The following is a 21,454-nucleotide window of genomic DNA, read 5'->3' on the forward strand; positions in this document are numbered from 1 at the left end:
TTTCTTCTTATTTTTTTACACCAAATATTTTAAAACACGTTAAATACAGTATATCTTAATTATACATAAATTATAAAAATAAAAAAATATAAGAAAAGAGGGAAATCTATTTACGATTTTGATTTTTTAAGTTTCATCATTCTCAAGCAACTTAAAATGAAATGACTGAATCTAATTGAAGTATTCCCGTTTTTGATAACAAAATTCAAATTTATAGAAATTAAAAATTTGATAGTAGAGCAGAAAAAATAATAATAATCAAAACAAAAAAATTAATATATAAAAGAAAAAGAAAAATAAAACAATTTGAATTTGGTGAAATACATAATAATAAAATAAAATTTCTTACTACCTTTTGTTTTCGGCCTTATCTTTATAATTTCTTAATATAAGCTTTATACTTTATAATTTCAGACCAAACTTCAGCAGAGTTCTGAATATGAGAACAATGTTCAAGTGATTTAAGATTATAGGCTTACGTAAAAAAATGTTCAAGTTTAAATCCCTTTTTCTGTTTCAGTTCTCAAAATTCCATAACCAACTTAATCTATCTTGCTTTGTCTACTCGTCATCTCCATTAATTTATTTCATATCATTATACATCTTTAGTTTGTGTTTTGTTTGTCAATCTTCACTTTGTATATGCTCAGTTATATTATTTTAATGACTGGTTACTCCATATTCTTATGTATATAATCGTAAACAATAAAGTTTCATCATATATATAACTTGAATTATTAGTATTCATTTATCAGTCACTATGATTTATTTCTCTATAATTTTTAATACTTTTGACTGATCACTAGTTTGGTTTGAGAAATAGCCGCTTTAAACCGATCATCAATTCAAAAAAAAATCATGTTCACCAAACTTATGTTTTCTTAATTCTGCAAACATTTGATCATAACCATCTTCTTAACTATTTTCTGCGCAACAATATATCTTAAAATTTGATTTTCTTTTGTTTAGACCAAGATCGCATAAATATAGTTAAATCAATGAATCTATTTTATCACTAAACAAAAAAGAATCAATTTTTATATTGGTTTGTAAGATGATAGTTAAATTATTTTAAAGCTAATAAAAATAAAAATCAGTTGTAAATTAATTTTTTTTTCCATAAAAACATGAATGAACAAGATAAAATACTATTTTGCTCATATCTAAAGTTTAATTAACTTTCTTAAATACAATTTCCAGTTAACAAAATGCAAAAATATGAGTATAAATAATTTTGTTCGTTCATCATGAATAAATAAACATCACATTTTCATTTATCTACCATTATATATTTGTATAACCAATATCACTGTATATTTAAATAAAAAATCAAACATAAAAATATAATTTAAAATTATATAAAATAGGCCAACCCCTAGTTGAGTGATAAAATAACTGTTTAATGAAAAGAGAAAAATAAAATGCATGATTTGGTGTTAAAAAAAGAAAAGAAAATGAGTGAGTTACCTTATAAGGCACTTTTGTCACTTTCTTTACATCATAAGACACATTGTGCCTGAAGAGCACTTTCTCTGTTTCCTAGGCGATTTATAGACTCTTTTGCCCTCCCAAGCAGAATAAACTAGTTGGACTTGTGGTTGTGATAATAAAGTAAATTAACTAGGATCTGAGTTAATGCTTGTGTCAGTGGATGATATTTTTCTTTTAAAATTTTTTTTGGTTATTTATTTTATTACTGTTTATACCACCTAATGTTTTTAATTGATTTTATTTTCAATTGTAAGATAAATAAAATAAATAGAATTATTATAGTAACCTATTTATAAGATTTTCTATCTTTTAACATCCATTTCATATATATTTATTAACATTTACATAAAACAAATATGTGGACATGGACATAGTAAATGAATATGTGGACATGAACATGGATTAAATTTGTGGACATGGATGGAATCTGTTGATAAAAATTTGTAAACGAAAACATTTTCATTACTTAAGAGAAAGAACAAAGGTCTTGAGGCAACGACTCAAACCAAACTAAAGGACAAAATATGAAAGACAAACACCACTAGGTGTCAGCATCAACTCTCGAGCTTTATGACCTCTTAGACTCTCCTCAAGGATCCTGTCATGTAGCCAACAAAAACTTTCAGAAGTTATACGATTGGTAACATTGTTGGTAGGTGACACTGTCTGCAATTTCTTTGCCATACCACACATACATGATACCACAAACGAGACACAAAACACACAAACACAGTAAAATACAGTGACATAGAAACACAAAGACGATGACATATACAAAGACGAAACAATAACCGAACATCAAATTAGACAAAACAAAAACAAAAAAAATCATCCACGCGTGTTTCAATACCAAACACTACAATACAATGATATCAACCAAAAGATAGTTCATATTTTCATGGAGAAAATGCACACAACACATCAAACAAACTAAACTCAAACCCATTTTCCTCAAATTTTCAGAACATCAATTTCTCAGAACACAAAATCACGAGTGAAGAAAACAAAAAAGAATCTTACCTCGATTTCGAGAAACAGAGACAATCAACGAACTCAGTCCACCTTTTGTTTGTCTCGAACTCTCAAATCCTTCTTGATTTCCTCCCCACTTTTCAACTTCCTCATGATTTCATCTCAAACTTTTCGTTTATGGTTTGTGTTATTGAACAAAATTTCCAAAAACAAAACAAAACAAAACAAATCAATTTTGAATGTATTTGAGGAGAGAACTTCGATAATTACGCGCCGTATATCAAATTAATGTTTACCTTTGCTGTGGAGATTGGTTTCATCAGTAGGAACTAAGCTGAATCCAATCAAGACACAGCACAATAGAGAGATTCGTCCAAGGGAGAACCACAGAACCAGACTGTCGTACATATATATCTCGGTGGAGGATTCTCGAGAGTTCCCAAGTTGTGGAGATGAGATTACACAATCAAACTCGCGGAGGACCTCTGGTTTCACGGTGTTCTATGGAGAAATTGAAGATGAAGAAGAAGAGGGTTCACGGAATTAGGGTTAGTAAACGAAGGGACCGTCAAATTGAGGAAAGTAAATCTGAATCTGAAAAAGTAAAGTTGGAAAGAGAATACAGGTTGGTTTTTGAAAACTCAAAAATCAGAAACTGATTAATCGATTTTTTTTTAAAGAAGGGAAAGTGACAGCTTAGTTAAGAAGGGTTGTGGTTAGGAGAGAGCGTAGTTAGTTAGATTGAGGACATATAGAACATTGCACAAACAGAAAGTGTGCCTCCAGCAACAAGTGACTTATTGTGTAATTTGAAAGATAAAAAGTGTCTTAAATAGTAAAAAAAGAAAAGAAAATTTGGTTTTGGAACACCAAAAAAAATAAAGAAAAAAGAGTTGATTACACTAAGAGACACTTTTTGACTTTCTATTACATCTAAAGACACTTTTTACATGTGCACACTTTGTTGTGGGCCAGCAACAGATTGTGGACAATTTTGCCCTTAATGAAAAGGACACTTGTGGATGAGTGATTTGTGGACGAGTGATGTGTGGTTGGGTGATTTGTGGACGGGTGATATGTGGATGAGTGATGAATAATGTGTGGATATGTGATGTTAATGTGTTTATAGTAGATAACGTGGACAAACTCTCTGTTTTGATTCCATAAAACTATACAACAATACATTGACATGAACTTGTATTACTAAAATTATACCATAAAACGTGGACACGGACTCTGTTATCTCCAATACAAACACTTAGCTTCTTCAGCTCAATTGATAAATTATCTGCAGTTAAACTTCAATCAAGATGAGAAAGAGATGATATTGTGAGTATGAACGGAGAGAAAAATCAAAGAAGCGTTTACCTTTTGTCGGAGAGTAATAGATCTTGAATGTTAGAGATTTCTGATCTAAGGAATTTGCGTTTTGTCATGATGTGGATGAATGTAGTTTTGATTGGAGTTGAATTTAGATCCCGAGATGATGAATGGAATCGAATGAATATTGTCCACGTCCACAACTAGTTTTTAATTATATTAAGATGTTCATGTCCACAACTAATTTATAATTATGTTATATAAGCTTTCGTGTCCATATCCACATTTTGTTTACACATTAATATATATATATATATAAAATATGAAAATAGATCTTAAAAGATAGACAATTTTATAAATAGTTTATTATGAAAATTATTTTTGTTTAATATATTTTAGGACTTGAGATAAAAGTAAATAACTACATAAAGTAGAATAAGAAAAATAATAAAATGAAATAAGAAGAGGAGAGATAATCTTTTTAGTTTATGGTCATAAGAGTCTTTTTGACAAAAGAAAGTGTGTTAAGTGAATCTTTCAAATTACACAATAACTACTATGTTTTGAAACCCGACCCGGACCCGCGGTTGAACCGTTAAACCCGGTGACCCAGAAAAAATCCGGTTTGGATTTTGTGAAAAACCCAATATTTAGAAACCCGTAAAAACCCGCAAAAACCCGCAAAAACCCGCAAAAACCCAGTAAAACCCAGAACCCGATGCCGGTTGAACCACAGGTTCAACCAATAAATAATTTTTACTTCTTTTTTAAAGTTTTTAATTATGTTTTATATTCTAAGTTTCCAATTATGAAGTTAGGTGCTGACAAAAAAAAAGGTTTTCCCTTTTCAGTTTTATATCTGTGATTTTTAGATTTTGATGAAGATTTCACTATGCCACATGAAGAAAATGAAATGAACGATGGTAGAGAAAACCAAAATTAGTTGATGTGATTTGGTGTTAGTTTATTTTTGTTTTTAACAATTTATTACAATAATCTTTTACTTTTGGTTTTATTTTGTATTTGAAGTTTAATTTATTATTCGCATTAGACATTTAAATATTTATAAATTTTATGTCTTGATTTTTTTTAGATGTTATAACTCTTACCTTGTTAGAGAAAATTTTAAATAGTCTAAACTATTTTTTGATATTATGTCAAATGAAAATAAAAATATAAAAATTAAAGTTAAGTATTTTCTAAATGTTTTTAAACATAAAATATATACATATCCAAACTATTATTTTATGTTTTAATTTTTTTTTAGAAAATATTTAAATTTAGTTTCTATATTTTTATATATTATTATATAATAAAATTAATTCATTTATTAACTTGCGGTTCACCCGTGGTTCACCCGCGGTCGAGCTAGTGACCCAGTAACCCGGTAAGCCGTCCGGTTCAGTGTCCGGGTCGGGTTTAAAAACATTGGTGATAAGTGGCTTGTTGTGTAATTTGAATGTGGGAAAGTGTGATGTAAAAAATTTAGTAAAAAATTACCACAAATATCTTCGGATTTTGACTATTGTAAATCTCATTTACGTATTTGAATTTTGAGAGAATTTGGATTAACATTACACATAGCAAATCTTCCTTTTGCTCCTTCCCTTGTCCAAAATTGGTTTTGCCCGCCAATGTGGCTTCGGCGAGGGTTTCTTCCACAAAACCCCACTCAACCTAAAATCTGATTCGGCGAGAAACGCTGTCTACTTATCTCACGCGAAAAGAAAGGCGTAGATCCACCGTAAACTAAAACAGAGCATCAAGTGAAATGGGACCCGAGTTTCCGATCGAACTCGTTGAAGAAGAAGATGGAGTGAGTTACCACCGAGTCTCTTTCTGGCTGGGTCAATTCAGATTTCGTTATTTAAAGTTATTTTTGTTTTTGCAGTTCGATTGGGAAGCAGCAGTCAGAGAAATCGACTTGGCTTGCCTCAAATCCGTAAACCCTTCTTCTTCTTCTTCGACCCATTTCACCAACGGCAATGGCACTAAACCTGCTAAAAGACAATCTACTCTTGATCGATTCATCGCAAGAGCCGACAACAAGCCTCCTCCTCCGGATCCTCCTGTTGTTTCCGACCCGAGTTTCGAGTGTGGTACTAACGACAACACTCCCAGCGTCGGGATTGATCCTGAGACAGCTAAAACTTGGATTTATCCAGTGAACGTTCCTCTAAGAGATTATCAGTTTGCTATAACGAAGACTGCTTTGTTTTCAAACACATTAGTTGCTTTACCAACAGGCCTTGGTAAAACGCTCATAGCTGCAGTTGTAATGTATAATTACTTCAGATGGTTTCCACAAGGTAAGAACAAACCCACTCTTGTCTCCATGATTAGAATCTGCGCTTATCCTTTTGTTTTGCCAGGTAAAATTGTCTTTGCCGCACCTTCTAGGCCTCTTGTGATGCAGCAGATTGAGGCCTGCCATAATATCGTGGGGATACCACAAGTATGTCATTTGATTTGATTCTCTTCCACAAACAATGATTTTTGATTGAGCATCTGTTTTTTCTGGGTTTAAACTGACTGCAGGAATGGACGATTGACTTGACGGGTCAGACTTGCCCTTCCAAAAGAGCTTCCTTGTGGAAAACCAAAAGGGTTTTCTTCGTCACTCCACAAGTTCTTGAGAAGGATATACAGTCAGGTGATGCTCTGATTTAAAACACTCGTAATGTGTTTCATATACTTATAACAAAAACCGTCCCTTTCAGGAACGTGTGTTACCAACTGCTTGGTTTGCTTGGTGATCGACGAGGCACATCGAGCTTTAGGGAATTATTCTTATTGTGTTGTAGTTCGTGAGGTTTGTTTGCCTACGCTTTTATCTTGTACCATCTATATGTGGTGATCAAGATAAAGCTACCAAATTAATTCCCTGTTTTAAACTTTTAGTTGATGGCAGTACCAGTGCAGTTGAGAATATTGGCTCTTACTGCAACTCCTGGATGTAAGTGATTGTTTTTTTTTGGTTATTATATGAATCTCCTCACTCATTAACTTGTTGGATGCCATTTTTCAGCAAAGACACAGGCCATACAGGGTATCCTTGATAATTTGCAGATATCAACACTTGAATATCGAAACGAGAGTGACCATGATGTCTGCCCTTATGTCCACGACAGAAAAGTAGAACTAATCGAGGTTCAAGCTCGTTTCCGCTTTTTCTTTTTCTTTCCAAAATGTGTTCCAAATTCATCTTTAATAATTGTAGCCGTCTTTGTGGCAGAGCAGGTTCCCTTGGGTAAAGATGCAGATGAGGTATCTAAACGCCTATTAGATGTTATACGTCCATATGCTGTCAGGCTTAAAAATTTCGGGGTCATTCTAAGCAGGGATTATCAAACTGTAAGTGCCTCGACTGAATCCTTATATCTCTCTTTTCACCACTAGCGTCAATGCTCATGTCATCTAAGGTTTTGACAGTTGAGTCCACACGAATTACTTATGGCAAGGGATAAGTTTCGTGAAGCACCTGTACCAGGCATTCCCCATATAAGTCACGGAGATGTAGAATCTTGCTTTGCAGCTCTTATCACGCTTTATCACATTCGCAAGCTTCTTTCTAGTCATGGAATAAGGCCAGCGTATGAGATGCTTGAAGAAAAACTTCAGGAAGGGTATGCTTTTTCTTTCAATAAACTAAGAAGTTGCCTCTAAGACTAAGTCTATCACTCTCCGCAGGCCATTTGCTAGGTTGATGAGTAAGAATGAAGATATTAGGATGACGAAGCTTTTGATGCAGCAAAGGTTGTCGAACGGAGCACCAAGCCCGAAATTGTCCAAGATGTTGGAGATTCTAGTTGATCACTACAGTATGTTTTCTTTTTAGATCTTGATCAGGGCGTCTTGTTAGTTCTCAGCTAATTGAATATTCATATGATTTTATTCTATGGTTGCAGAAATAAAAGATCCGAGGACATCACGGGTCATTATTTTCTCGAATTTCAGAGGAAGCGTAAGGTCTGTATAATCGTTGTTTTTGTTCCCTTGTTTTACTATCTATCACGTTTCTTCTCTTGCATTTACGTAACTTCATTCATTTCAGAGACATAATGGACGCATTAAGTAATATTGGAGATGTTGTCAAAGCAACTGAGTTTATTGGTCAAAGTTCAGGTTTGTTACTTTCATCTTCAGTTACTCAGAAGTATCATTTATAATTTTTACAATGAATGTTTATTGCAGGTAAGACACTGAAGGGACAGTCGCAAAAAGTTCAGCAGGCTGTTCTGGAGGTATTCATGTTCCCCTTGATCTGATTTATTGAAGAAGTTTCAACTATGATTTGTTCTTAAACCATCCCTTGCGTGATATACATACAGAAATTTAGATCTGGTGGGTTTAATGTTATTGTTGCAACATCTATCGGCGAAGAAGGCTTGGATATCATGGAAGTCGACTTAGTTATATGTTTTGATGCTAATGTATCCCCTCTGAGGATGATCCAACGCATGGGAAGAACTGGAAGGAAAAATAATGGCCGAGTTGATATCCTTAAGCTTGACCTTTTCATTACATATATTTCCAGTGCCACTTTTATCGGATTATGCCATTCCTTGACTAGCCTTTACTAGTTCTTGCTTGTGAAGGATCTGAAAAGAATAGCTATATGCGAAAGAAAGCAAATGGCCAAGCCATTAAAAAACACATGCGGAATGGAGGAATGAATAGTTTTAATTTTCATCCTAGTCCAAGGATGGTAAGAGCTGTTAAAAACTCTTTCTTTCTTCATTTAAATTTGTTTTCCTTACTTTTTTTTTTTTTGCTTCAGTGTTCAATTTTCATATACTCTTGTCATGTGTTATTATAGATTCCCCATGTTTATAAGCCAGAAGTTCAGCATGTTAAGTTTTCGATCGAGCAATTCATTCCACGTGGAAAGAAGCTACAAGATGAGCCTGCCACTGAGACTCCAGCTTTCAAGAAAAAGCTTACACCGGAAGAGATGGATATGCTCGCCAAGTATTTCAAACCCAACGAGGAAAAGTGGAGAGTTTCCTTGATTGCTTTCCCTCACTTCCAAACATTGCCATCCAAAGTGCACAAAGTAATGCATTCACGCCAAACAAGCATATTAATTGATGCTATGCAGCATCTGCAAGAGACAACTTTGACAGAGCAAAGTAAAAGTTTCTTCATTAAGGTGTGGATCGTAATATTGGTAAATAAAATGGGTATTTCCTTGCTTTCATTTTTACTTACGTGGAATCACTTGCTCTGATAGTATGGAGCTCCTTTGGCTGAAAGAGATGAGCTTGACGCAGGTCTGAGGGTTGGTGATGATCCGAAAGGTAAATTTAGTCTCATTCATCTTATTCTAACACGCATGGATATGATTTACTCTTAGCTAGTAGGAGGTCTATAGACGACATGGTCGAAAGAGCCTATTTAGGGATGTACTCTCTGCTCTGTTTAGGTAGTGCTTTTCTAAATAGCCTTGGTTATTGGACGCATACTCTATATAGATCCATGTCACTTCTCACAAACCCAAATAAAATGTTACTAAATTATAGGATGTAGATGTTTATAGACTCTAATCAAACAGTTTATGGTCTTGTTTATGTGGAACTAATAACAGCTCTCATACGCGTGAGGCTGCAGTATGAATCGTAAAAAGTTCCAAACTTATATCCTGAAATCAATCTTTAGATGTTTTTCTATCTTACGTAATGCTAGCTAGAGTTCAATGCATCAAGGAAGGAACTACAAATTGCTATTGTCATGTATCTTCTGCATCTCATACATCTGAAAATCAGGCATTTCCTTATAGTGTTGAAACACAACCGTTCAATTGTATTAATGTGCAGATTTACCCTCTTCCGATGATTTGGATGTCAACACATCACAGAGAAAGGCAAAACAAATTTTAGAATCTCCCACAAGCACATTAGAGACTACAGAGAAGGATTTCGAAGCATCTTCACCCACACACTGTTATCTTTTCAGTTCAGAATGTGCGTCCGTTGATACTCTGGGGAAGGTCTTTGTATTGCCGGTTCCTCTCTCATTCTCTTCTAATGTACCAGGGTCAGACTGCGTGGGAAGAGAAAAAGAACTTTCTTCCCCGAATAAGTCCCACACTGACGTTGTTCCGATAGATAGTTCCTCAAAACATCGGCAAGATAATATTTCATGCAAGTTAAAGCAAGGATTCTTGCCAGATTGTGCCAACGAGACTTTGGAGTCCCAAAGCCTTTTGAAAAGGCACTCCACCGATGTAGGTAAAGGAGATATAGAGAATTGTGCTGGAGAAATTATGATATCATCGGATGAAGAAGACGACTGTGAGGATTTGGAGCTTAGTCCAAGGCTCACTAACTTCATCAAGAGTGGCGTTGTTCCAGATTCACCTGTCTATGACCAAGGTTAGTGTTATATCCTGAACATTTACTATCGGTTAGAATGGGAAATATAACTAGATAGTAATTAAATGACTAGCAAATCTGCTTGAACGTATTTGCATCTGCCATTGATTCACACAGACTGAACGCATCAATCATAGTGTTTGAGGTTGCGGTTGCAACTTGCAACTGGCTGCAACCACATAGGTTTGGTATTAGATAAGTTCTATATATACATTCTTCAATGAGAACATCTGGAATTTGAGCCCGTAATAGAAATAAAACTCAGAAACATGTTTACTTTGACACATCTATATACCTTTTCTATTCCATTTGTGCAAACAAAGACTTGGAACTTATTATATTCTGATAACATCTTTAACGCTGCAGGAGTTGCATACGAAGCAAACAGAGAAGAAGACCTTGATCTTCCACACACGAGTTTAACTAATGAATTGGCAGAAGAGCCATCGACACCTGAGAAAAAGGTTCACATTGCTTCTACGGCCAATGAATTCAGAACTCCTCAGAAGGAAGAAGATTTAGCCAACGAAACAGAAAGCTTCGCTGTTTCTCCAATGCCTGAGGAGTGGAGAACTCCCTTGGCGAATATCACCAACGCAAGCAGCAGCGCTAGCAAAGATTGGCGCGTGAGTTCGGGAGAAAAGTCAGAAACTCTTCGACAGCCTCGCAAGTTGAAGAGACTTCGTAGACTTGGAGATTGCTCGAGTGCTGTGAAGGAGAATAATCCTGGTATTGCAAAGACAGACCATATCAGATCTCGTTCTCGCAGTGTAAAGAACATAAGAGGTAAAATGATTCTGTATTTCCTTGTTCAAATAACTTGACATCTCCAGAATCTACTTTCATTAATGTGGAAGATTTAAGTCGAATTTTACACTTTGTGCATTAGCGACAGCAAATTTTTTTTATTCAACGTAAAATGAAACACTTGTTACATTGACCTGTTTGAGTAATTGGCTAATTGCTAATTAGTTGCTCTGTGTTCAAGGCAAGAAGAAGATACGCGCGGATAATAATGCTAGAATCTTCATTGAAGCGGAAGCTGAGTAAGTTATCATCTAATCCGAAAACAACCATCTGATTATCTTTCTTACTTTCACAAATCAGTTTGTAGTTTTCCTTGATACAGAGTTTGACATTTACTTGTTTAAACATGTCTTATTGATTAGGGTGTCTTCGGAATCAGAAATGTCGGTTGATGAGAACGTAGATTTGACCAGCGATTCATTTGAAGATAGCTTCATAGATGACGGTACAATGCCTACAGCAAATACTCAAGCCGAGTGTGCTAAAGTTGACATGATGGCCGTTTACAGGTATATATCGAATCAAAACAAGTCTTTCTTCTACTATGAGTAAAATGGTCTATGAGTTTACTAAGAATCATAAGCTATGGTTTCCACAGACGTTCTCTACTCAGCCAATCACCATTACCGGCAAGATTTCGTGATGTAGCTGCATCAAGTCCGAGTCCTTATTCTTCTGGTCTCTTGAAGACAATAAATGAGAGCAGAAGCGACTCAGATAAATCATTGTCTTCTCTTAGAACCCCACAAACAACGAACAACGAGTCAAACAAGGATGCAATGGCCACAGGAGACCTTTCGGTAGCACAAATCTCAACAGACAGCCGGAAAAGGAAATTCAGCTTATGCAACTCAGCGAATGTCCCAGTGATTAACTTGGAAAACAAGTTTGAAGCTCATGCACAAGCCACGGAGAAGGAAAGCCATGAAGGTCCGAGAAGCAATGCAGGTGCATCACAGTACAAGGATGAGGATGAAGATGATGATGCATTCTACGCGACACTGGACTTTGATGCCATGGAAGCGCATGCGACATTGCTATTGTCGAAACAAAGGTCAGAAACGAAAACAAAAGAAGATGCATCGGTGAAACCTCATTTGGGCAATCAGAGGAATGATGGTTTGCCGAAGGATGGGCCATCTTTTGATCTTGGTTTGTGGTGATTATTCTCCTATTAAGTTAAAGTGTATAAAGGTTGACATTTGGATGTATGTTTTGTGTATTTAGTTTGTGTCATATTTATCTTAATGAGAACAATCCATTAATTATCAAACCCACTAATTATCTTAGTGTGGCACTCGGCTGCTGGAACAGTATGTAGACCAAGAAGACATACCGATGATTCAGAGTCTGGCAATAAGCTCTACATCAACGTGATATTTTTTGTTGGAGGAGCTACACCAAAAATGGTCAATATACAGTCAAGTTTGGATATTGGGTAACTACAAATATAATGACAGATGACGAGGAAAAATAAGTTTTAGAGCCCAGTATAACCAAATTCCAAGCCTTTGCTTGAAAAGTGAATACACCACAAAAGATTTGTCATTTTATATGGCAATTAATTTCAGGGCAGGTAGCCGTCACAAGGAATCTGGTACGTCGCAATATGCAATGTGATAACTACTGTCCAAGATGTGAAGAGCCAGAAGAAATTGTTACTCATGCGATCTTGCCTACCGGCCTTACAAACATGGGCATTATCATCAACACCGTCAAGCTCTCAAAATTTCCCCATCTCGAGTATCTACGCCAACATGGACTGTCTATTTTGGAGGAAGAATAGTATAATGGAGCCAGAAGATGATATAGATACATATCCTTGGATAATTAGGTATATTTGGAAGGCTATGAATGATAGGCTATTTAGAGGTATATACATGGACCCATTGAAACTAGTCAGATATGCAGTGAGTGAGTGTCAGGCTTGATAGAATGCAAATGATACTATACAGGTTCCTCCACAAGCATAAATTGTTGAAAAAACACAAGCCTTAAGCTTGAGTAATATTTGCATGGTGGATGGTTCATGGACCTCCACAAGTCAATACAATGAAATTGGATGGGTTTGGAAGGATAGCATAGGAAAGATCCGATTAATGGGGACACAAAACCTAAGGAGGCATGAGACAGCACTACACTCAGAACTGGAAGCGCTAAGATGGACAATGGAGAGCATGCTACAACATTCGACATGTCAGGAATTTGAGACAAATTGCAAGGACCTGATTGCAATGATAACGGACCCACAAGCTTGGCCAAACTTCTCAACTGAGCAGGAGGTCATTCAAATTCTCCAGATGTGTTTTTCTGACTTCAAGATCAGCTACTTCCCAAGGGCGCAAAGTGAAATTGATGATTCACTAGCTAGGAATGCCCGTTCTTTGATACCAAATGACCAAAACCTCCTAAGGAGTCGGCACTCTAAGTTGGTAAAGGGGAGAAGCATTGCTGCTATGAAACCGTAGAGTTTCAAAGGCAAGGGATATGGAGTGAATGGTCGCACGAAGGATGCAGAAGGCCTTTAATATTCCAACTCAATGCCCTAAGATATGACACACCAAGAAGGATCAAAAAGATCAATGGATATTTCACACCATTGAAAGAAAAGTGAGAATCACTCTCAAGGTTCCAAAAATAATCACTCAAAAGCTTATTTTATTCCATTAGAGATTACAACTTATTTATAGGAAACTAAAATTGTTGAGAAAGCTATATAATTAATACATAGGAAATCACAAAACAGTGCATGGAGGAGAGAGATGGTTCTTGGAAGAAGCAATCATTGCATACATGAGAGAGAAGCTTTTCATGCAATTTAGTTTCTGATTTTCGTCACTTTTTTTGGACAGCAAAGAAACCACTTGATTTTGATTTTTTTTTGCCTTGTAACTCCATAAAATAGGCTGGACATGTTACCTAACATCATGGATTTATTTCTAAATATTTTCCTTGTCCATAACTTCATAAATCAGCCTAAGATCACATCATACTCCTCCTCTTAAAAAACATTTGTCCTCAAATCTTGCTCTATAGAGAAAGAAAACTTGAACACACACTTCCAAAAGATCCAACAGATTTGTTGAACATAAATGTACAAAACTTTTTTTTCTTTGTAGAAGATGGATAGATAAGAATGATGGATATAGAAGTGAATACCAAACTTAAAGTGTTGCTTTGATACCAAATGACCAAAACCTCCTGAGGAGTCGTCACTCTAAGTTGGTAAAGGGGAGAACCCTTGCTGCTATGAAACCGTAAAATTTTAAAGGCAAGGGATGCGGAGTGAATGGTCGCACGAAGGATGCATAAGGCCTTCAATATTCCAACTCAATGCCATAAGATATGACACACCAAGACGGATCAAAAAGATCAAAGGATATTTCATACCATTGAAAGAAAAGTGAGAATCACTCTCAAAGTTCCAAAAATAATCACTCAAAAACTTATTTTATTCCATTAGACATTACAACTTATTTATAGAAAACTAAACTTGTTGAGAAAGCTATATAACTAATACATAGGAAATCACAAAACAATGCATGAAGGAGAGAGAAGGTTCTTGGAAGAAGCAATCTTTGCATGCATGAGAGAGAACTTTCCATGCTATTTAGTTTCTGATTTTCGTCACTTTTCTTGGACAGCAAAAAAACCACTTGATTTTGATTTTTCTTGGGCTTGTAACTCCATAAAATGGGCTGGACATGTTACCTAACATCATGGGTTGATTTCTAAATATTTTCCTTGTCCATAACTTCATAAATCAGCCCACGATCACATCATACTCCTCCTCTTCAAAACCATTTGTCCTAAAATCTTGCTCTATGGAGAAAGAAAACTTGAACACACACTTCCAAAAGATCCAGAAGATTTGTTGAACATAAATGTATAAAACTCTTTTTTTTTTGTAGAAGATGGATATATTAGAATGATGGATATAGAAGTGAATACCAAACTCAGAGTGTTGCTCTGATACCAAATGATGAAAACCTCCCGAGTAGTCGGCACTCTAAGTTGGTAAAGGAGATAAGCATTGCTGATATGAAACCGTAAAGCTTCAAAGACAAAGAATGTGGAGTGAATGCTTGCACGAAGGATGCAGAAGGCCTTCAATATTCCAACACAATGCCCTAGGATATGACGCACTTATACGCCAATGAGGATGATTCTTTGGATATGACGCACCAAGTCGGATCGAAAAGATCAATGGATATTAGACACTATTAAAAGAAAAATGAGAATCACTCCCAAAGTTCCAAAAATAATCACTCAAAAGCTTATTTTATTTCATTAGAGATTACAACTTATTTATAGGAAACTTAACTTGTTGAGAAAGCTAGATAATTAATACATAGGAAATCACAAAACAGTGCATGGAGGAGGGAGAAAGTTCTTGGAAGAAGCAATCCTTGCATGCAGGATAGAGTACCTTTCCATGCAATTTAGTTTCTGATTTTCGTCACTTTTCTTGAACAACAAAGAAACCACTTGATTTTGATTTTTTTTGGGCTTGTAACTCCATAAAATGGGCTGGACATGTTAACTAACATCATGGGTTGATTTCTAAATATTTTTCATGTCCTGAACTTTATAAATAAGCCCAAGATCACATCATACTCCTCCTCTTCAAAATGATTTATCCTCAAATCTTGCTCTGTGGAGAAATAAAACTTCAACACACACTTCCAAAAGATCCAGCAGATTTGTATAACATAAATGTATAAAACTCTTTTTTTTTTTTGTAGAAGATGGATAGATGAGAATGATGGATATAGAAGTGAATACCAATCTCAAAGTGTTGCTTTGATACCAAATGACCAAAACCTCCTGAGGAGTCGACACTCTAAGTTGGTAAAGGGGATAAGCCGTGCTGCTATGGAACGTAAAGCTTCAAAGACAAGGGATGTGGAGTGAATGGTCCCACGAATGATGCAGAAGGCCTTCAATATTCCAACTCAATGCTCTAGGATATGACGCACCTAGACGACAATGAGAATGATTCCCTGGATATCACGCACCAAGACAAATCGAAAAAATCAATGGATATTACACACCATTGAAAGAAAAGTGAGAATCACTCTCAAAGTTCCAAAAATAATCACTCAAAAGCTTCTTTTATTCCATTAGAGATTACAACTAATTTATAGGAAACTAGACTTGTTGAGAAAGCTATATAATTAATTCATAGGGAATCACAAAACAGTGGATGGAGGAGAGAAAAGGTTCTTGGAAGAAGCAATCCTTGCATGCAGGAGAGAGAAGCTTTCCATGCAATTTAGTTTCTGATTTTCGTCACTTTTCTTGGACAACAAAGAAACCACTTGATTTTTATTTTTCTTGGGTTTATAATTCCATAAAATGGGCTGGACATGTTAGCTAAAATCATGGGTTGATTTCTAAATATTTTTCATGTCCATAACTTCATAAATCAGTCCAAGATCACATCATACTCCTTCTCTTCAAAAAGATTTGTCTTTAAATCTTACTCTCCGAAGAAAGAAAAGTTGAACACATACTTCAAAAAGATCCAGCAGATTTGTAGAACATAAATAATAAAACTTTTTTTTTTGTAGAAGATGGATAGATGAGAATGGTGGATAATAGAAGTGAATACCAAACTCAGTGTTGCCCTGATACCAAATGATGAAAACTCCTGAGGAGTCGACACTCTAAGTTGGTAAAGGGAATAAACCTTGCTGCTATGAAACCGTAAAGCTTCAAAGACAAGAGATGTGGAGTGAATGGTCACACGAAGGATGCGGAAGGCCTTCGATATTCCAACTAAATGCCTTAGGAACGCACCTAGACGGGAATGAGGATGATTCCCTGAATATGATGCACCAAGATTAATCGGTTTGATCCCTTGGATATGACGCACCAAGACAGATCGAACATATCAATGGATAATACACATTATTTAATGAAAAGCGAGAATCACCTTCAAGATTCCAAAAATAATCACTCAAAGCTTTTTATTTCATTAGAGATTACACCTTATTTATAAAAAAACTAAACTTGTTGAGAAAACTATATAATTAATACATAGGAAATCACTAAACAGTGCATGGAGGAGAGAGAAAGTTCTTGGAAGAAGCAATCTTTGCATGCAAGAGAAAGAAGCTTTCCATGCAATTTAGTTTCTGATTTTCGTCACTTTTCTTGGACAGCAAAGAAACCACTTGATTTTGATTCTTCTTGGGCTTGTAACTCCATAAAATGGGCTGGACATGTTACCTAACATCATGGGTTTATTTCTAAATATTTTTCATGTCCAGAACTTCATAAATCCGCCCAAGATCAAATCATACTCCTCCTCTTCAAAAATATTTGTCCTCAAATCTTGCTCTCTGAAAAAAGAAAACTTGAACACACACTTCCTAAAGATCCAACAGATTTGTAGAACATAAATAATAAAACTCTTTTTTTTTGTAGAAGATGGATTGATGAGAATGGTGGATAATAGTAGTGAATACCAAACTCGGATTGTTGCTCTGATACCAAATAATGAAAACCTCCCGAGGAGTCGACACTCTAAGTTGGTAAGGGGGATAAGCCTTGCTGCTATGAAACCGTAAATCATCAAAGACAAGAGATGTGGAGTGAATGGTCGCACGAAGGATGCAGAAGGCTTTCAGTATTCCAACTCAATGCCTTAGGATATGACGCACCTAGACGACAATGAGGATGATTCCCTGGATATGACGCACCAGGACGAATCAGTTTGATCCCTTGGATATGACGCACCAAGGCAGATCAAAAAGATCAATGGATATTACACATCATTGAATGAAAAGCGAGAATCACTCTCAAGGTTCCAAAAAATCACTCAAAGCTTATTTTATTCCATTAGAGATTACACCTTATTTATAGGAAACTAAACTTGTTGAGAAAGCTAGATAATTAATACATAGGAATCACAAAACAGTGCATGGAGGAGAGAGAAGGTTCTTGGAAGAAGCAATCGTAATCCTTGCATGCAGGAGAAAGAAGCTTTCCATGCAATTTAGTTTCTGATTTTCGTCATTTCTCTTGGACAGCAAAGAAACCACTTGATTTTGATTCTTTTTGGGCTTGTAACTTCATAAAATGGGCTGTACATGTCACCTAACATCGCGGGTTGATTTCTAAATATTTTCAGTGTCCAAAACTTCATAAGTCAGCCCAAGATCACATCAATAGTCTTAAGAATGACCAAACAAAGGGAATCATCTCTCAAACGGGATTTCACTCAAAATATGAATAAAAGAGCCTACGATTATTTATGCAACTAAAACAGAAGAGAAGAGAAAACATCATGACGAAGCTGCTAACATATTTAGATGAGTCAACGTATTTATCTAAGAATTCTAAGAATCATTCTATTGATGCCACGTGGCTACCAAAAAATGTTGTAATGCTTCTCAATTAACATATAGATGATGATTAGTATTACTGAATGAAGTTGTATCTTTCCAAATTTGAAGATACTTATTTTAGTTTGTTGATTGATTGGCATTGTAAATGTCACAATAAATGTTATAAACATGTACTAAGTAGAAGAAATAAAAAATTATATCATATTGGTTTGTTATCAAAGAATCTACACAACATACTCTTTTGGAGTGTATTGATTTAAGTATTTTAGGTGATTTTGGAGTGTTTTAATTTTGGTGGGATTTAGATGAGTTTTGAAGTTGTTTGAGTGGTTTAAATAAAATTTTAAAAATAAAAGTAAAATTTATAGGGGATTTGATAAGATATTTTCTAAAAAAATTAGAATGTTTAGGTGATTTGAAATGGTAATATATAACTGATATTTCTCTGTTGCAAGCTTTTCCCCATCTTTGCATCATCTTGCTGAAAACAGTGTGTGTCGGTTTCTCATTGACTCATTGCTGAAGAAGACTTTCGTATAAAGTAGAATCATATTATATATCTTGTTCCATGCTAAGATAAAATTTCATTTAAGCTCCACTATTCTCTCCATGCTCCTGCTCTATGCTGTCTGTGTCCAAAGGATTTAGCATTTAATTCGTTTCAGAGTCGCTGCTATCTCATTCTTGTGCGGATATCTTTCTGGTCAACACAAATCGACACGATAGACTCTAGGCATTGAGCCCAATATCCGTGCAAATTCCACAACATACTGCACCTGACAAACCATTTGAAACAGTGTGAATTGAGCAACCAAAATTGGAATGAAAAAGTGCTAGCAGGAAGAAGAGTACGTACGTGTCCACCAATATCAGAATCCCGACCAAACTCCATGTTTTCACCACGTATCAAACCATGAAGACTACAAAAAAATTTCAGAACAACTACAACTTAAAACTCACACGTACAGAACACCCTTACCTTCCATTAAGAGTAGCATCATATACCTTATCAAGACGATGTAAAGATTTTTTTTGTGTCAGTCAAATCTATTCTCAAAGACGTCAACATAGCTGATCCGGGACATTCTTCCCTTGGTGTTTCCATCACTATAAAGTATTCTTACTTTCTAAAAGGAACATGGTGAAAAAGTTTAGTTATCTCAACAGAAAAACACTCAACTGAATATCCCACAATCAATGACAAGGCTACATTTTTTACCAAAAAAAAAAGACGACTAGGCTAATAGAGGTGGAAGAGGGACTGAGGATTAGCGAGGTAAATTACAAACTGAAATCCTTAGATACGAGCTCGTCGGTGGCAACAGAAGGGATAAAGAGTGGTGGCTCAGTGGGGAGGAGAGAGCAAGAGGTGGGGTTGATGTGGATAAGAGAGTGGTGGTCCAATGAGGAAGAGAGAGAGGAGGATGTGATGTGGGAATGAGAGTGGTGGCTGGGTGAGGAGGTATAGCAAAACGAGAACACAAAGCAAGTCTCAAATCTTATGTGTTTGTACATATATTCAGAATGTATTAACTAATATATTTTCAAGTTACTTTAAATAACATCTATGGACATATTATTCTACAAGAACTATTTCTAACTAAAAATGAGTTTCAAGTCTTCTAAAATCTTTATACAAAGTTTTTCTTACTACATACTGTTTACAATTGAATAACAATTGATTTGATATAGTTTTTACGAATTGTTGATTGAATAACATGGAATTGCAAATGTGTTTTAGTGACTTTTCACAAATCTCATGTTGAATATACTTTTAAAGTCGCTTTGTAAATAATAACCGGCTTAGGATAGAAAAGTTACAAAACATACAGTTTCGCAACATATTAATGCATACATCACTCATGATAATATGTTAATCAACTTAAATCATCTGGAAAACTATAATTTTTCTTTTGTTTAATGTTTGGTAATACTAATTAAAATAAAAAAACATTCAAAGTATAATTATTTGCAATTTTGGTACGACTACTATTCCTGGGTGACTGTGTGTAAATTTGGCAGCACACATGCGAATAAAAAGAAACAATTACTCTCTCAGACACTTTATGAGGAGTTGATTACACTAAAGGACACTTTTTGTCTTTCTTTTACACCTAGAGACACTTTCCACATTTGACACACTTTCTAGTGGGACCTATGTGTTTTTTTGACAAATCTACCCTTAATAAGAAGGAAAAAATGTTTGTGGACATGGATACATGAAAATTTATGGATATAGATACATTAATTTTTATGGACAAAGCAAGTTGTGGACGAACAATTTTAACGTACATATCTCTTATACACATAAACATCTTGTATATATGATATTGATTATATAGAACGATGATATCGTTTGAACCAATAAATTGTAGATATACAAATTGTGGACGGGTTGATATTGATTATATAGAATGAATGATATCGTTTGAACCAATGAATTGTGGATATACAGATTGTGGACGGGTTGATATTGATTATATAGAATGAATGATATCGTTTGAACCAGTGAATTGTGGATATACAAATTGTGGACGAGTTTCTGGCCTTAATCTTGTTGATAAAAAAGTTCAATTTAATAGATCAGCACAGGATTACATCAACAACAAGAAGAAAAAACACTAATTAAAAGCAATTCAGCATCAATAGTCTTTGTATTTGAGGATTTATGTGGATTTAATTCAATCAATCCAAGAACTTTACAATTTTTAGATAAAGCTATCTCGTTAAAGCCAAGAACTTTACCTTTCATTAGTGACAATTGACTTCAGACAGTGAAGTTTGTGACTTTTTAATGGCTACAATGATTTTAAACGGTGAACGACGACATTGATGTGAGATTTCAGGGTCGAGACAAACGGCGGAGGAGACATGTTACCAAGAGAAGAAGCTCCTGATAGATTGAATTGGAGAGACAACGGCTCCAGATCTTGTCAATAAGAACCGATGCGAGTTCGTGTTGTAGAAGAGGAAGATCGCAGCAGTGAAGAGCCAATCCGGCGGTTCTAATCGGAGAAGAAGGGTTGGCTACGGCGGCGGCGATGTGAGATTCCACAATTGATTTTTTCTCTTTAGTTGGAATAAAAGTTAAACCTATTGTTTGGTTAAACAAAAGGTAGAAGAGACAAATCACAT

General features: G+C 35.3%; 1 protein-coding gene and 2 long non-coding RNA genes across 8 annotated transcripts; 1 reads left to right on the forward strand and 2 right to left on the reverse strand.

Annotated features, from left to right (window-relative positions):
• Positions 1–573: 573 nt before the first annotated feature.
• Positions 574–4,650, reverse strand: LOC103868820. Its single transcript, XR_004458060.1, has 2 exons — positions 2,512–4,650; positions 574–2,089 (listed from the first exon to the last, which is right to left on the reverse strand). It is a non-coding gene; the product is annotated as an uncharacterized LOC103868820 (long non-coding RNA).
• A 618-nt stretch (positions 4,651–5,268) lies between these two features.
• On the forward strand, positions 5,269–12,239 carry LOC103868821 (DEAD-box ATP-dependent RNA helicase FANCM). Its single transcript, XM_018659358.2, has 22 exons — positions 5,269–5,599; positions 5,675–6,092; positions 6,156–6,238; positions 6,322–6,436; positions 6,504–6,595; positions 6,685–6,739; positions 6,812–6,933; positions 7,024–7,137; positions 7,216–7,409; positions 7,474–7,604; positions 7,692–7,752; positions 7,838–7,908; positions 7,978–8,027; positions 8,115–8,280; positions 8,364–8,491; positions 8,603–8,935; positions 9,017–9,083; positions 9,600–10,157; positions 10,524–10,943; positions 11,146–11,203; positions 11,327–11,473; positions 11,563–12,239. Exons 1-22 carry the CDS (start codon positions 5,555–5,557, stop codon positions 12,125–12,127), a joined length of 3,993 nt encoding a protein of 1,330 aa, XP_018514874.2. The 5' UTR covers positions 5,269–5,554; the 3' UTR covers positions 12,128–12,239.
• A 1,363-nt stretch (positions 12,240–13,602) lies between these two features.
• Positions 13,603–21,365, reverse strand: LOC103868822. 6 transcript variants are annotated; one of them, XR_004458055.1, is made up of 3 exons: positions 17,438–21,365; positions 15,750–17,311; positions 13,603–15,618 (listed from the first exon to the last, which is right to left on the reverse strand). It is a non-coding gene; the product is annotated as an uncharacterized LOC103868822 (long non-coding RNA). The 6 variants fall into 6 exon arrangements; XR_004458056.1 differs by having other exon boundaries at positions 15,750–17,325; XR_004458057.1 differs by having other exon boundaries at positions 15,750–16,790; positions 16,903–19,531.
• Positions 21,366–21,454: the final 89 nt, after the last annotated feature.

This window comes from Brassica rapa, chromosome A05 (genome assembly GCF_000309985.2).
Source record: "Brassica rapa cultivar Chiifu-401-42 chromosome A05, CAAS_Brap_v3.01, whole genome shotgun sequence".
NCBI classification, from domain to species: Eukaryota; Viridiplantae; Streptophyta; class Magnoliopsida; order Brassicales; family Brassicaceae; genus Brassica; species Brassica rapa.

What these genes read in the sequence shown, in the direction of transcription:
- LOC103868821 (XM_018659358.2), top strand. Translation starts at nt 5,555, where the DNA reads ATGGGACCCGAGTTTCCGATCGAACTCGTTGAAGAAGAAGATGGA. An exon ending in GATTCTAGTTGATCACTACA is followed by an intron (nt 7,605 to 7,691) that starts GTATGTTTTCTT and finishes CTATGGTTGCAG; the next exon opens with AAATAAAAGATCCGAGGACA. An exon ending in GTAAAAGTTTCTTCATTAAG is followed by an intron (nt 8,936 to 9,016) that starts GTGTGGATCGTA and finishes TTGCTCTGATAG; the next exon opens with TATGGAGCTCCTTTGGCTGA.